General features: G+C 40.8%; 1 protein-coding gene across 9 annotated transcripts in view; it reads left to right on the top strand.

The window, feature by feature from the left end:
- CAST (calpastatin) overlaps positions 1 to 13,107 on the top strand; it is a 121,121-nt gene that overhangs the window by 69,079 nt on the left and 38,935 nt on the right. For 5 of the 9 annotated variants that reach the window (XM_082623644.1, XM_082623643.1, XM_082623640.1 and 2 more), the window contains 6 exons: positions 5,441 to 5,506; positions 6,257 to 6,298; positions 7,724 to 7,780; positions 8,184 to 8,297; positions 9,310 to 9,393; positions 11,851 to 11,919. In XM_082623644.1, coding sequence (XP_082479770.1) covers positions 5,441 to 5,506; positions 6,257 to 6,298; positions 7,724 to 7,780; positions 8,184 to 8,297; positions 9,310 to 9,393; positions 11,851 to 11,919 — 432 coding nt within the window. The remainder of the gene's footprint in view (positions 1 to 5,440; positions 5,507 to 6,256; positions 6,299 to 7,723; positions 7,781 to 8,183; positions 8,298 to 9,309; positions 9,394 to 11,850; positions 11,920 to 13,107) is intronic. The other 4 variants (XM_082623645.1, XM_082623642.1, XM_082623648.1 and 1 more) reach the window with 1 other exon arrangement.

The raw sequence follows: 13,107 nt of genomic DNA, 5'->3' as shown, positions 1-13,107 counted from the left end.
TATGAGAGTTGCTATTCCAGCTTTATTTTGATTTCCATTTGCATGGAATATCTTTTTCCATCCCCTCACTTTCAGTCTGTATGTGTCCCTAGGTCTGAAGTGGGTCCCTTCTAGACAGCATATATACGGGTCTTGTCTTTGTATCCATTCAGCCAGTCTGTGTCTTTTGGCTGGAGCATTTAATCCATTTACGTTTAAGGTAATTATCGATATGTATGTTCCTATTACCACTTTCTTAATTGTTTTGGGTTTGTTATTGTAGGTCTTTTACTTCTCTTGTGTTTCTTGCCTAGAGAAGTTCCTTTAGCATTTGTTGTAAAGCTGGTTTGGTGGTGCTGAATTCTCTTAGCTTTTACTTGTCTGTAAATGTTTTAATTTCTCCATCAAATCTGAATGAGATCCTTGCTGGGTAGAGTAACCTTGCTTGTAGGTTTTTCTCCTTCATCACTTTAAATATGTCCTACCCCTCCCTTCCGGCTTGCAGAGTTTCTGCTGAAAGATCAGCTGTTAACCTTATGGGGATTCTCTTGTGTGTTGTTTGTTGTTTTTCCCTTGCTGCTTTTAATATTTTTTTTTGTATTTAATTTTTGATAGTTTGATTAATATGTGTCTTGGCATGTTTCTCCTTGGATTTATCCTGTATGGGACTCTCTGTGCTTCCTGGACTTGATTAACTATTTCCTTTCCCATGTTAGGGAAATTTTCAACTATAATCTCTTCATATATTTTCTTAGTCCCTTTCTTTTTCCCTTCTTCTTCTGGGACCCCTATAATTCGAATGTTGGTGCATTTAATGTTGTCCCAGAGGTCCCTGAGACTGTCCTCAATTCTTCTCATTCTTTTTTCTTTCTTCTGCTCTGCAGTAGTTATTTCCACTATTTTATCTTCCAGGTCACTTCTCCATTCTTGTGCCTCAGTTATTCTGCTATTGATCCCTTGTAGAGAATTTTTAATTTCATTTATTGTGTTGTTCATCACTGTTTGTTTGCTCTTTAGTTCTTCTAGGTCCTTGTTAAACATTTCTTGTATTTCCTCCATTCTATTTCCAAGATTTTGGATCATCTTTACTATCATTATTCTGAATTCTTTTTCAGGTAGACTGCCTATTTCCTCTTCATTTATTAGGTCCGGTGGGTTTTTATCTTGCTCCTTCATCTGCTGTGAGTTTGTCTTCTCATTTTGCTTAACTTAGTGTGTTTGGGGTCTCCTTTTTGCAGGCTCCAGGTTCGTAGTGCCCGTTGTTTTTGGTGTCTGTCCCCAGTGGCTAAGGTTGGTTCAGTGGGTTGTGTAGGCTTCCTGGTGGAGGGGACTAGTGCCTGTGTTCTGGTGGGTGAGGCTGGATCTTGTGTTTCTGGTGGGCAGTTCCACGTCTGGTGGTGTGTTTTAGGGTGTCTATGGCCTTATTATGATTTTAGGCAGCCTCTCTGCTAATGGATGGGGTTGTGTTCCTGTCTTGCTAGTTGTTTGGCATAGGGTGTCCAGCACTGTAGCTTGCTGGTCGTTGAGTGGAGATGGGTGTTGGCATTGAGATGGAGATCTCTGGGAGATATTTGTCATTTCATATTACGTGGAGCTGGGAGGTCTCTTGTGGACCAGTGTCCTGAACTTGGCTCTCCCACCTCAGAGGCACAGCCCTGACGCCTGGCTGGAGCACCAAGAGCCTGTCATCCACATGGCTCAGAATAAAAGGGAGAAAAGAGAAAGAAAGAAAGAAGAAGAAAACGTTAAATAAAATAGTTATTAAAATTAAAAATTAAAAAAAATTTTAATAATTATTTTTAAGTAATTAAAAAAAGAAAGAAAGAGAGAGCAACCAAACCAAAAAACAAATCTTCCAATGATAACAGGTGCTAAAAACTATACTAAAAAACAAAAGAAAACAAAACAAAAAATGGACAGACAGGATTCTAGGAGAAATGGTAAAAACAAAGCTATACAGACAAAATAACACACAGAAGCATACACATACACACTCACAAAATGAGAAAAAGGGAAAAAAATGTATAGATCGTTGCTCCCAAAGTCCACCTCCTCAATTTGGGATTTTTTTTTTTTGGTCTATTTGGTATTCCACAGATGCAGGGTACATCAAGTTGATTGTGGAGATTTAATCCGCTGCTCCTGAGGCTGCTGGGAGAGATTTCCCTTTTTCTTCTTTGTTTGCACAGCTCCTGGGGTTCAGCTCTGGATTTGGCCCTGCCTCTGCGTGTAGGTCTCCTGAGGGCGTCTGTTCTTCACTCAGACAGGACGGGGTTAAAGGAGCAGCTGATTCGGGGGCTCTGGCTCACTCAGGCCGGGGGCAGGGAGGGGTACAGAGTGCAGGGTGAGCCTTCGGCGGCAGAGGCCAGCATGACGTTGCACTAGCCTGAGGTGCGCCATGTGTTCTCCACGCTGTGTGTTCTCCGGGGGAAGTTGTCCCTGGATCATGGGACCCTGGCAGTGGCGGGCTGCACAGGCTCCCGGGAGGAGAGGTGTGGGAGTGACCTGTGCTTGCACACAGGCTTCTTGGTGGCTGCAGCAGCAGCCTTAGCGTCCCATGCCTGTCTCTGTGGTCCGCGCTTTTAGCCGCGGCTCGCCCCTGTCTCTGGAGCTCCTTTAACTGGTGCTCTTAATCCCCTCTCCTCGCGCACCAGGAAACAAAGAGGCAAGAAAAAGTCTCTTGCCTCTTTGGCAGCTCCAGACCTTTTCCCGGACTCCCTCCCAGCTAGCCGTGGCACACAAGCCCCCTTCAGGCTGTGTTCACGCCGCCACCCCCAGTCCTCTCCCCGCGCTCCGACCTAAGCCTGAGCCTCAGTTCCCAGCCCCGCCCGCCCCGGCGGGTGAGCAGACAAGCCTCTCGGGCTGGTGAGTGCTGGTCGGCACCGATCCTCTGTGCGGGAATCTCTCCGCTTTGCCCTCCGCACCCCTGTTGCTGTGCTCTCCTCCGCGGCCCCGAAGCTCCCCCCCTCTGCCCCCCACAGTCTCCGCCCGTGAAGGGGCTCCTAGTGTGTGGAAACCTTTCCTCCTTCACAGCTCCCTCCCACTGGTGCGGGTCCCGTCCCTATTCTTTTGTCTCTGTTTTTTCTTTTTTCTTTTGCCCTCCCCAGGTACGTGGGGAGTTTCTTGCCTTTTGGGAGGTCTGAGGTCTTCTGCCAGCGTTCAGTGGGTGTTCTGTAGGAGTTGTTCCACGTGTAGATGTATTTCTGGTGTATTTGTGGGGAGGAAGGTGATCTCCGCGTCTTACTCTTCCGCCATCTTGAAGCTCCTCTCCCCTTCATGTACTTCTGATGTTTGGTTCATAACATTTATATCAGCCTCCTCTTGGAGATTTTTGTGAACTTTATGAGCATATTTCTCTAAATATTTTGAGCTTTTAGAGAAAAGATGTTAATTCAAATAAAGCCTATATCAAATCCTTGTCACGTTCTACACCTTTGAAATGAAAGTCAATCTAGCTCTGGAGGTAATATGTCTAGATCTATGTTCTCTCTCTCTTGTCCCTCATATTAGAATTGGTAGTCACACTGCTGTGTGTAAGATGAAAGGTCAGGTCATTGTTAATCAGGTTGAGATCTCTGAGAGGCTTTGTAGAGTGGACACTGGAGCCAGACGGCTTGGCTTCTATTCCTAGTTCTATGCTGGCTGTGATGCTGGAAAATTCCTCTTGGCTTTCATTTCCTTTTTTAATTTAATTTTTATTTTATATTAGATTATAGTTGATTTACAATGTTGTGTTAGTAGTTTCAGGCATACAGCAAAGAGATGCAGTTATACATATACAGATATCCATTCCTTTTCAGATTCTTTTCTCATATAGGTGATTATAGACTATTCAGTAGAGTTCCCTGTGCTATACAGTAGGTCCTTGTTGATTATCTATTTTATATATAGTAGTATGTATATGTTAATCCCAAACTCCTAATTTATCCCTCCCCCCAGCTTTCCCCTTTGGTAACCATAAGTTTGTTTTAGAAGTCTGTGAGTCCTTATCTGTACAATTTGGAGGAGGATGATAATAGTACCTTTCTCACAAGACTGTGTAAGGAAACAAAGATAAGGCTATTGAACAGTGCCTGTCCCACAGCAGGTGCCCAGTAGGAGCTGGCTGGCACTGGAGAGACAATGCAGTGCAGTGCAGTGATTGAGAACACATAACCCCAGCTCCACCATGGGTGTCCTTGGGAAGTTATTTAACTTTCATGTGCCTCAATTTTCATCCATGAAATGGGGATGATGATGATGATGGTGATGATAATAATGATACTCATTATACCTGTCTCTAAGGATTATTATGAGGACTAAGAGGGTTGGAGTAAGAGAGTTTCGAACAGTCCCTTGTACTAAGAGGCTATAATAAGCATTAGTTATTATTGTCATCAGTATTATGTTCATCAGCCTCACCACCACCAAAAATAAATTTAGGAGATGTGTCAGTGATTACTGATTAAAATGTATATTTCATTAGAAGCTGCTCGCGTCTGTAAGTATACATTCTTAATTGTATTGTAGAGTTCTTCCATGCAAAATATTGCCAAAATGCCAGATTACAAATTAGAAGCTATTAATAGACTCAAACCTTTAAAATACCAGCTGGCTTATTTTCCTTGTTAATCATTTAATAAATTGCATTTGCATAAACTCAAAAAAAAAGCAGAGTAGCATGTACAGAAACTCATTAACAAGGATCCAGTTTGAAAGGATCCAAAATTTTAAATTTTAAAAACATTCCTTTGTTCATGAACTTTGTTTCCTTTCCAAAACAATAAGTGTGTTGGCATAACAAGGGTCTATTATGTGAGGGACACATGTGCCTTCATTACTGAAGCACAATACATGATAAGTTAAGAGGATATTTGGCATCAGTCTCTTCAGATAATAGAATAAAAAGTAGGAGTTTGTGCTGATATCACCGAGCAGCTAAAAGGGAAAGAAATGGCAGAAGCATCAGGCCTAATTTTTAATCTCTTACTTTGAAAAGTTCATAAAATGTTTTTTTTTATTAGTTTCTGCTTTATAACAAAGTGAATCAGTCATACATATACATCTGTTCCCACATTCCTTCCCTCATGCATCTCCCTCCCTCCCACCCTCCCCATCATAAAATGTTTAATCAAATTTTATTCTTGTTTTCATATCTTCCCTATACAGAGAATGCATGTGTATACTTAAGTAATTGTCTTTTTTGACACAGGTAACTTTTGGTTGGGTAGAACTGTAAAATACTCCACTAACATCCTAAATAACAACCAGCTCTTCAGAAGCATTCCTAGAACTTTAGATTCGATTGCTAGATTTTTATCGTGCTACAAAAATCCATGCGCTATTTACAAAATTGTTGTAATATTGTGCTGACAGAATTTCAGAAAACTTTTGACAAACCTTTAACCCTGTTTATTCATGTTACTTATTTGACTATCAAATAAAATAAAATCACACTTGGGGCTGTGCTTTTATGTATTAGGCCATTCCAGTCAGCAAACAGTTGGAAGGACTGCATTCTCCTAATAAGAAAAGACACAAAAAACAGGTGATGTGGTTCATTGTACTAGGGGACTTTTCTGTTTACTAATGGTCACTTCAGCTGCTTAGCACATGCTAATAATTTCAGTTCACAATCTTCTGCAACACTTTGACCCATCTCGGACTTCTGGTAGGCTTAGTTACCCATGGCTCACATTCTGGCACTAAAAATCAATTTCACTGCTTCCTGTGTTCTTGATACTGTCAGCCTCCCATTGTTTTACATCATCAGCTGAAACCTACGCTGATTATTTCACTCATAAAGAGTTCAACCATGTTAGTGGCTTTGAAGGATGAGGGTTTTTAGTTTAGTTTGCTTATGTATTAGCTACCATGTTCATAGTAATAAATATTTACATATCTTTAATACACACAGAAGTAGTAAGATGCAAATTGCCATCTGAGTAGTAAGAGCAGACTATTAATTAGTGTGCTTAAGTGTTTACCTAAAGAGTTACAATTCTGGGAATTCCCTGGTGGTCCAGTGGTTAGGACTCAATGCTTCCACTGCAGGGGACGCGGATTTGATCCCTGATTGGGGAACTAAGATCCCACAAGCCACATGGTGTGGCTAAATAAATAAGTAAATAAGGAGTTACAGTGCCAAGAAAAGTATAATTTTAACTCATGAAGTTTATATTTATAAATACATAAAAATCATCTTTTTTAGCTTCTTAGTTGAAGAAAATATATGATAAACTTTGTAAACTATATTCATTTTTCCTTCCTTTCTTTTTCTTTCTTTTTCTGAATTTAGGCTGTAAAAACAGAACCTGAGAAGAAGTCACAATCAACTAAGGTAAATGATTTAAGTCAACTAGTGAATTATTTGGATTCTTTGCAACAATAATGAATAACTAATTTCCTCTATTGGTGCTACTAAATGGTAAAAAAAAATTTTTTTGTCAGCTAATTAAATTAATTTTAGATTACCCTTTTTTTAGATTACCCTTTTGAACATGATTATATAGAGTGTATATAAAATAATTATAACATTAAATCCATATATTGTTAAAATGAATAGTATTTTATAAATCTACTTCAGAAGGCATTTTATTCAAATCTAGATTTTTGTTATAGCTGAAGTCATTTAAAAAAAAAGCAACAGGAACAAAGGACAAGGGAAAAGGGTAATGAGTATTTGATTACTTTAATGATGAGACATCAAGAATAAAGGTGTCTATTGAACCCAACACCTAGATAACTTAAAGATGAGAGTCTCTCCTTAGACTAGGCCCTGGGTTTATCTTGATGGTCTTATTTCCATTGGTGGAACTAGTTATCAGTTACTCAGGAGACAGCTCTGACTTTCCCTTGGGAACGGCTTCCCTTGCTTTCCTGACACATGGCTGTCTAGACTGAAAGCCAATTCCAGTCCATATGGAGATGACCCCAGGGTGTCTGCAGGCAGGGCAAATGTTTCTCTTCAATAAGGTGCTATACTTTATTTCTTTCAAGTACACTTGAGCAGTTACTCAGACCACAAGGTTTCCTGTAGGGAAGCACAAAGATGATTTGGGCTGAAGTACTTTAAGTGCAGGCAAGGGTGGGGAGTGCGGTGGGCAGAGTCATCTGGGTGAAAGATGAAGCTTATATGATTTTGTGTAAGGCCTCTTGGTGGCCCCTGAGGATGGTAATTACATAGTCCCCTGTAGAAGAATAATTCAGCAGCTGGTGGAAGTTGTCTTCTATTCCATATTTACATGTTTTTGGTTACTCAATCTCAAGAGAATTGGGTTTCTAGTGATACCTGTCTTCTCTACTTGTAGCACAGAAAAGACCATATAAATCATTTAGCTAAAAAAATACAGTGTTCATCTCCTATGAAAGGAGATTTTTTTGAAAATCAATTTTAATTCCTAAAGTAGGATCCCCTATCAACAAACTCAGTGGTCAAAGTGATCATTTGATGCCTCTGTGGATGGACTTGCAGTTATCAAATGATCTACATGAATTGTGAAAAACAGCCAATAATTTAGAGATACATAGCTATTTGAAAAGTCATTCTAGATGAAATACATTTTTCATTATTTTTCTGATAATTATCATTATCAGACTGTTGGTAGGATTACTATCAACCAGACAGCAACATCTACTTCTCTAACTGGGCCTTTCCTAAGAGAGGCAGAATGGTCTAATTGGGATTTTTGGTTTTGAGCTTATTTGGAAATATAAAAACAATGTACTCTGATGTAATTGAGATTTTATCTTTTGAAATTTACAGCCATCTGTGGTTCATGAGAAAAAAACCCAAGAAGTAAAGCCAAAGGAACACACAGAGGTAAATGATCATCATTAGGACTTGATATCATAAGGGCAAACCTTATTTTCTTTGTTTTTCTTTGTTTTTTGGTGAAGGATAAAATTCTGAACTCATCTTTCAAGTCCTACTGAGCATGGCTGGTATTTGTTTTTCTGCTAAAATGGCACCACCATGTGGCATTAGCAGGATTTGCAATTTGCTCAGGTGATTCTTGCTGAATTTGGGAGGAAGGATTTGCATTGTTTCAAATTTTGTACTCAAAGTGAAATTTTGTCACGTCATTCTAATTTAAATTCACACAATAAAAAACTGCATAAAACACAGCTGTTATGAATACTTTCTATTCCATAGAGAAAAGTAGCAATATTTGTCATATTGTTAACATTGTGGGACATGTGTGTGTGTGTGTGTGTGTTTTCAGCCAAAAAGCCTACCCAAGCACTCATCAGATACGGGAAGCAAGCATGCTGATAATGAAAAAGCAGTTTCCAGATCAAGTGAGCAGCCAACATCAGAGAAATCAACAATACCAAAGGTAAATAAAGCAGACTGATAGATAGGAAAACACTAATGTCAACTAGGGAATTGACAGGTCCTCTATCTACATTGATATGTGTAGGTGAATCTACAGAGCTACACCGAATATATCTTGTATTGTAAAGATTTGGTGCTCTCATTTTGCTGGTGTTGCAAATAACCTTGTGGAAACTTGGGACTAAGTAAGGCCTGAGAAGGGCATCAGATAGGTCTGGGGGATGTTCCATCATGCCCTCTCCACCACCCAGCAGCGCCCTGTTGTGACTTTGAGGCAGCCGACTCTGGTGTCTCACAGATGGGAAGCTTGGGATTGAGGCTGCCTCCTGGACCCCTCTCCTCGTGGGCTGTGGGAACTCAGATGCCCTGCGAGATATGCTCTTTACCTGGAAGTCTTAGAGTTTTTAGGGTCTTGTTGTAGGAGAGATCAACTTACAGAGCCAAAAGTCAGAAATATATTCTGTATTTCCAGAATACAACTATTCAACTACTAGAAGAATAAACATCTATGAGAACTTTTTCATTGAGAGCTCTTGGAAGATAGGAAATAGGCCTGCTTAACAATATACCTTATATCAGAAACTGCAAATTTGTGGCCCACCAATTGCAGCCACTTGTGTATTTTATTTGGCTCACAGTAATCAAAATGATCTTTAATTAGCTGCCAACAAAGTGAGAATACTTCACATAAAATGCAAATTTCTAGCTTCTCTTGAAAAATTGTAATATCTGGCAACAGTAGGCTCACATGGCAACAATTGACTAGAGGCTTTACAACCTCGTATGTGCCCATTTGGCCCACTTCACCTATGTGTGTTAACCTGCATGAGCTCTGTAAGCTCTTGAGTCCAGCTGTATGTGCCCAGCATTGCATCATGTGCAGTAGAAGCTAGTGACCATTTCCCTACAAGATGTCTGCTAGGGGAAACTGGCTTCTTAGTGACATTTGAAATGTATGATCTTGAAAATAGTCATTCAGAGATACTTAGTTCTGTCAATCTTTTATCCTTTAGACTAAGTCACAGGACACAATTTCCAGTGGTGGAAAGAGTGCTGTTACTGGCGTAGCTGCAGCGTCTGGCAAACCAGTTGACAAGGTGAGCACACATAAAAGATGTAACATGTACATGGGCCTCAATGCTTATCAGGTCTCTTTTATGAGAAACATATGCTCAGCGAAGGCCCATTGTACCTGGCTGGCTCTGTTTAACCATTCAGTGTTCCCGTGCTGTCACAGTCAAATAACCTGTCATTTGCTAAAACTGGACACTTCATATGTGAAATTTTATGAAGAAGAGCATGCATCTGAAGGATATATAGAGAGCAAGACACCAAAAAGACACTGTTTATTGAATGCATGATTTTAAAATTCATGCATTCAATAAATAGTTACTATTCAGTGGAATATTACTCAGCCATAAAAAGAAATGAGATTGAGTTATTTGTAGTGAGGTGGATGGACCTAGAGTCTGTCATACAGAGTGAAGTAAGTCAGAAAGAGAAAAACAAATACTGTATGCTAACACATATATATGGAATCTAAAGAAAAAACAACGATGGTTCTGATGAACCTAGGGGCAGGACAGGAATAAAGATGCAGACATAGGGAATAGACTTGAGGACACAGGAAGGGGGAAGGGTAAGCTGGGACAAAGTGAGAGAGTGGCATGGACATATATACACTACCAAATGTAAAATAGATAGCTAGTGGGAAACAGCCGCTTAGCACAGGGAGATAAGCTCGGTGCTTTGCGATGACCTAGGGGGTGGGATCGGGGTGTGGGATAGGGAAGGTAGGAGGGACGCTCAAGAGGGAGGGGATATGGGGATATATGTATGCCTATGGCTGATTCACGTTGTTGTACAACAGAAACTAACACAGTATTGTGAAGCAGTTATACTCCAATAAAGATCTCTAAAAAAAATTTTTTTAGACCCCATAAATAAATAAATAAATAGTTACTGAGTGCCTGGCATGTATAAGGCCTCATATCAATACCAAGGAAATTAAAATGTGAGTTGACTCAGATCCTGCCTTCAAGATTTATGGCTTTGAAATAAAGCACATAAAATTGCCACGAGCATTTGAATAAGCATTACTCTCAGATTTTAATATGAACACTGCCATCTTGAAATGAGTAAATTATGTGCCGTCATGACATCTACATGGATTGATATGGGAGGTTTTCAAAGGAGCATCACAAGCCCTCTCAGGAGAGAGTATATGTGCCCCACTGGCAAATTATGGGCACCTTCCTTAGATCCTTTATTTATTTATTTATTTATTTTTTTGGTACGTGGGCCTCTCACTGTTGGGGCCTCTCCCATTGTGGAGCACAGGCTCCGGACGTGCAGGCTCAGTGGCCATGGCTCACGGGCCCAGCCACTCCGCAGCATGTGGGATCTTCCCGGACCGGGGCACGAACCTGTGTCCCCTGCACCGCCAGACGGACTCTCAACCACTGCGCCACCAGGGAAGCCCTAGCTTTCATACTTTAATAGATGAATTAGTTTAATCCTCACAACCCCCTGCAGTAGGTGCAGTCACTGTCCTGGTCTCATACATGAGGGTACAGAGGTTCAGGAGGAGACGTGACCTGCCTGAAGCCTCCTGCAGCCAGTGCGTGTGGGCTGGTGTGCAAACCCAGACCGTCCGAGCCTGTGCTCTCCACCTCCAAGCTCTGCTGCCCAGATTTCAGAGACCTTCACAGAAGACAATTCCCTATTGTCTTAAACCCAGCGACTTCACCATTTCGTTCCTGCCTGGCCCTTAAAGCATTTGGCCCCTGACCCTAGAGAATGATTGCCTAGGACCACCAGTACAGGCAGAAACATGGGTGTGGCAGGGGGCAAAGCAGGAGAGATGCCAGAGGTGGCAGAGAACAGAGGGCACAGATGCCAGCACAGAACGGGGATGGTGCTGTGAGAGATGAGAGTCAGGAGAGGGGTGCTCACCAGAGTAACTCAGAGAAGATCATGTCTGGGTAAAGGCATGGAAACTGCAGATTGGAAAGTTATTGACAATCATTGATGGAGCAACTGAAGCCGTGGTGGGAAGGACATTGATTTTAGGGAGATGAAAGAAAGAATGAGCTATGAGATACCAAAGCAAGGCAGGGTGGAGGTCTTGGTGTGTAGGGGCCAAGACCGAGAGAACAACATCTAGAAAGAATGGCTGCTTGTAATAAGAAGGAATTCATGGGTGTTGCAGAGATTAGCTGTGGGCTCTGGGAGAGGCAACCAAGAGCAGTGAAGAAAGAGACGGGCAGTCCTGGATTCAGATCTCAGTGCTGTCCTTTACTGTGTGACCTGGGAAGTTACTCAACCTCTCTGAGCCTTGCTTGTCACATCTCTAAGGGAGATTAATGTTATCAATATTAATATTACTTATGCTGTTCTGAAAAAGGATATAACACATAAAATGTCTGGCACAGAGCAGATGTTTAGTATATGATCCATGTTATGTTATAATGTATTCATTTTAAAGTCTGTAATATTATTGAATTTTATAAAGATATATGAGGAGTTTTTCTTTCTTTCTAAACCCCCACCAGAATAAAGAAAATAAATCATTAATGTCAGCTGTACCAGTTGAAGCCAAACCAAGTAAACCCTCTGGAAAGGTATGAAGATAGCAGTGCCTTTTTACATAGATATTTATTCATAGTCTCTGTGTCTATCGTGATCTGATTTCTTGAGGGTAAACAATATGAGGTGAGGGTAACTTAAAGGACCTTTTTAATGAATTATTGTTTGAAGCTAATATGACTGGGTTGAAAGTGGGATTTTCTTACGTATGTTTGTAACATTTTGCATTCTAACCCTGTGTTCTGAAAACTCCAGTTATGTCTCATGGAGTTTACATTCCAGTTTCCTTCCTGCAAATGCACCTTCTTTAACCAGAGGTATCACTAAAGAATGCCAGGCACTTCTTCATTCTGTAATTCCCAATTGAATCAGTCTAAAGCTAACAGGCCTCACATTCTATTACACAATCAGGTGAGTTCCTAAAGTTGTGGAAATACGGTAGTTGCAAAAAAAAAATGTAAACTATCATTTTTAAGCTGAGTTAAATAGTAAAGGGTCTTTCCTCAAATTGTTTTCCCCTTCAAATGTAGCGTATTCTTCACAATGAATCATTCTTAACCTCAAAAACAGGATGGAGGCACTCTTTCATTCATTATACTGATTTAAGCCCATATTGACAGAATAAACTGTCACTTCCTGTAAATTTAACGTCTCTTTCAGGGAATTTCTATTTGTAAACATCTTCAGACAAGCAAGTGAACAAAAAGCCACAAATGAATAAAAGAACACAGGGCAATCCTTTTTTTTTTTTTTTTTTTTTTGCGGTATGTGGGCCTCGCGCTGTTGTGGCCTCTCCCGTTGCGGAGCACAGGCTCTGGACGCACAGGCTCAACAGCCATGGCTCACGGGCCCAGCCGCTCCGCGGCATGTGGGATCTTCCCGGACCGGGGCACGAACCCGTGTCCCCTGCATCGGCAGGTGGGCTCTCAACCACTGCGCCACCAGGGAAGCCCGGGGCAATCCATTTTTGAAATATATTTTATTTGGAAGAGGTGGAAACGATTGATAAGCAAAAATACTGAGCATTTCCTCTCTTGCGTATAGCAACATGATCATAATTCTCTGTAGTTTGTTTCCTTTTTTCTTTAAACTATCAGTACAGTGGTCTGGCAGCTGTAATGAACCATACACTTGTCCATGTAGTTCATGCCTTTAGACTTATTGAAATTGTGGTTCTTAACCTGAATGTGGCTTTCTATCTTGCCAACCTAGAATCTATACTC

The sequence above is a fragment of the Mesoplodon mirus genome, assembly GCF_964341445.2.
Source record: "Mesoplodon mirus genome assembly, chromosome: 5".
Taxonomy (NCBI): Eukaryota; Metazoa; Chordata; class Mammalia; order Artiodactyla; family Ziphiidae; genus Mesoplodon; species Mesoplodon mirus.
This window is presented reverse-complemented; position numbering and strand designations above follow the sequence as displayed.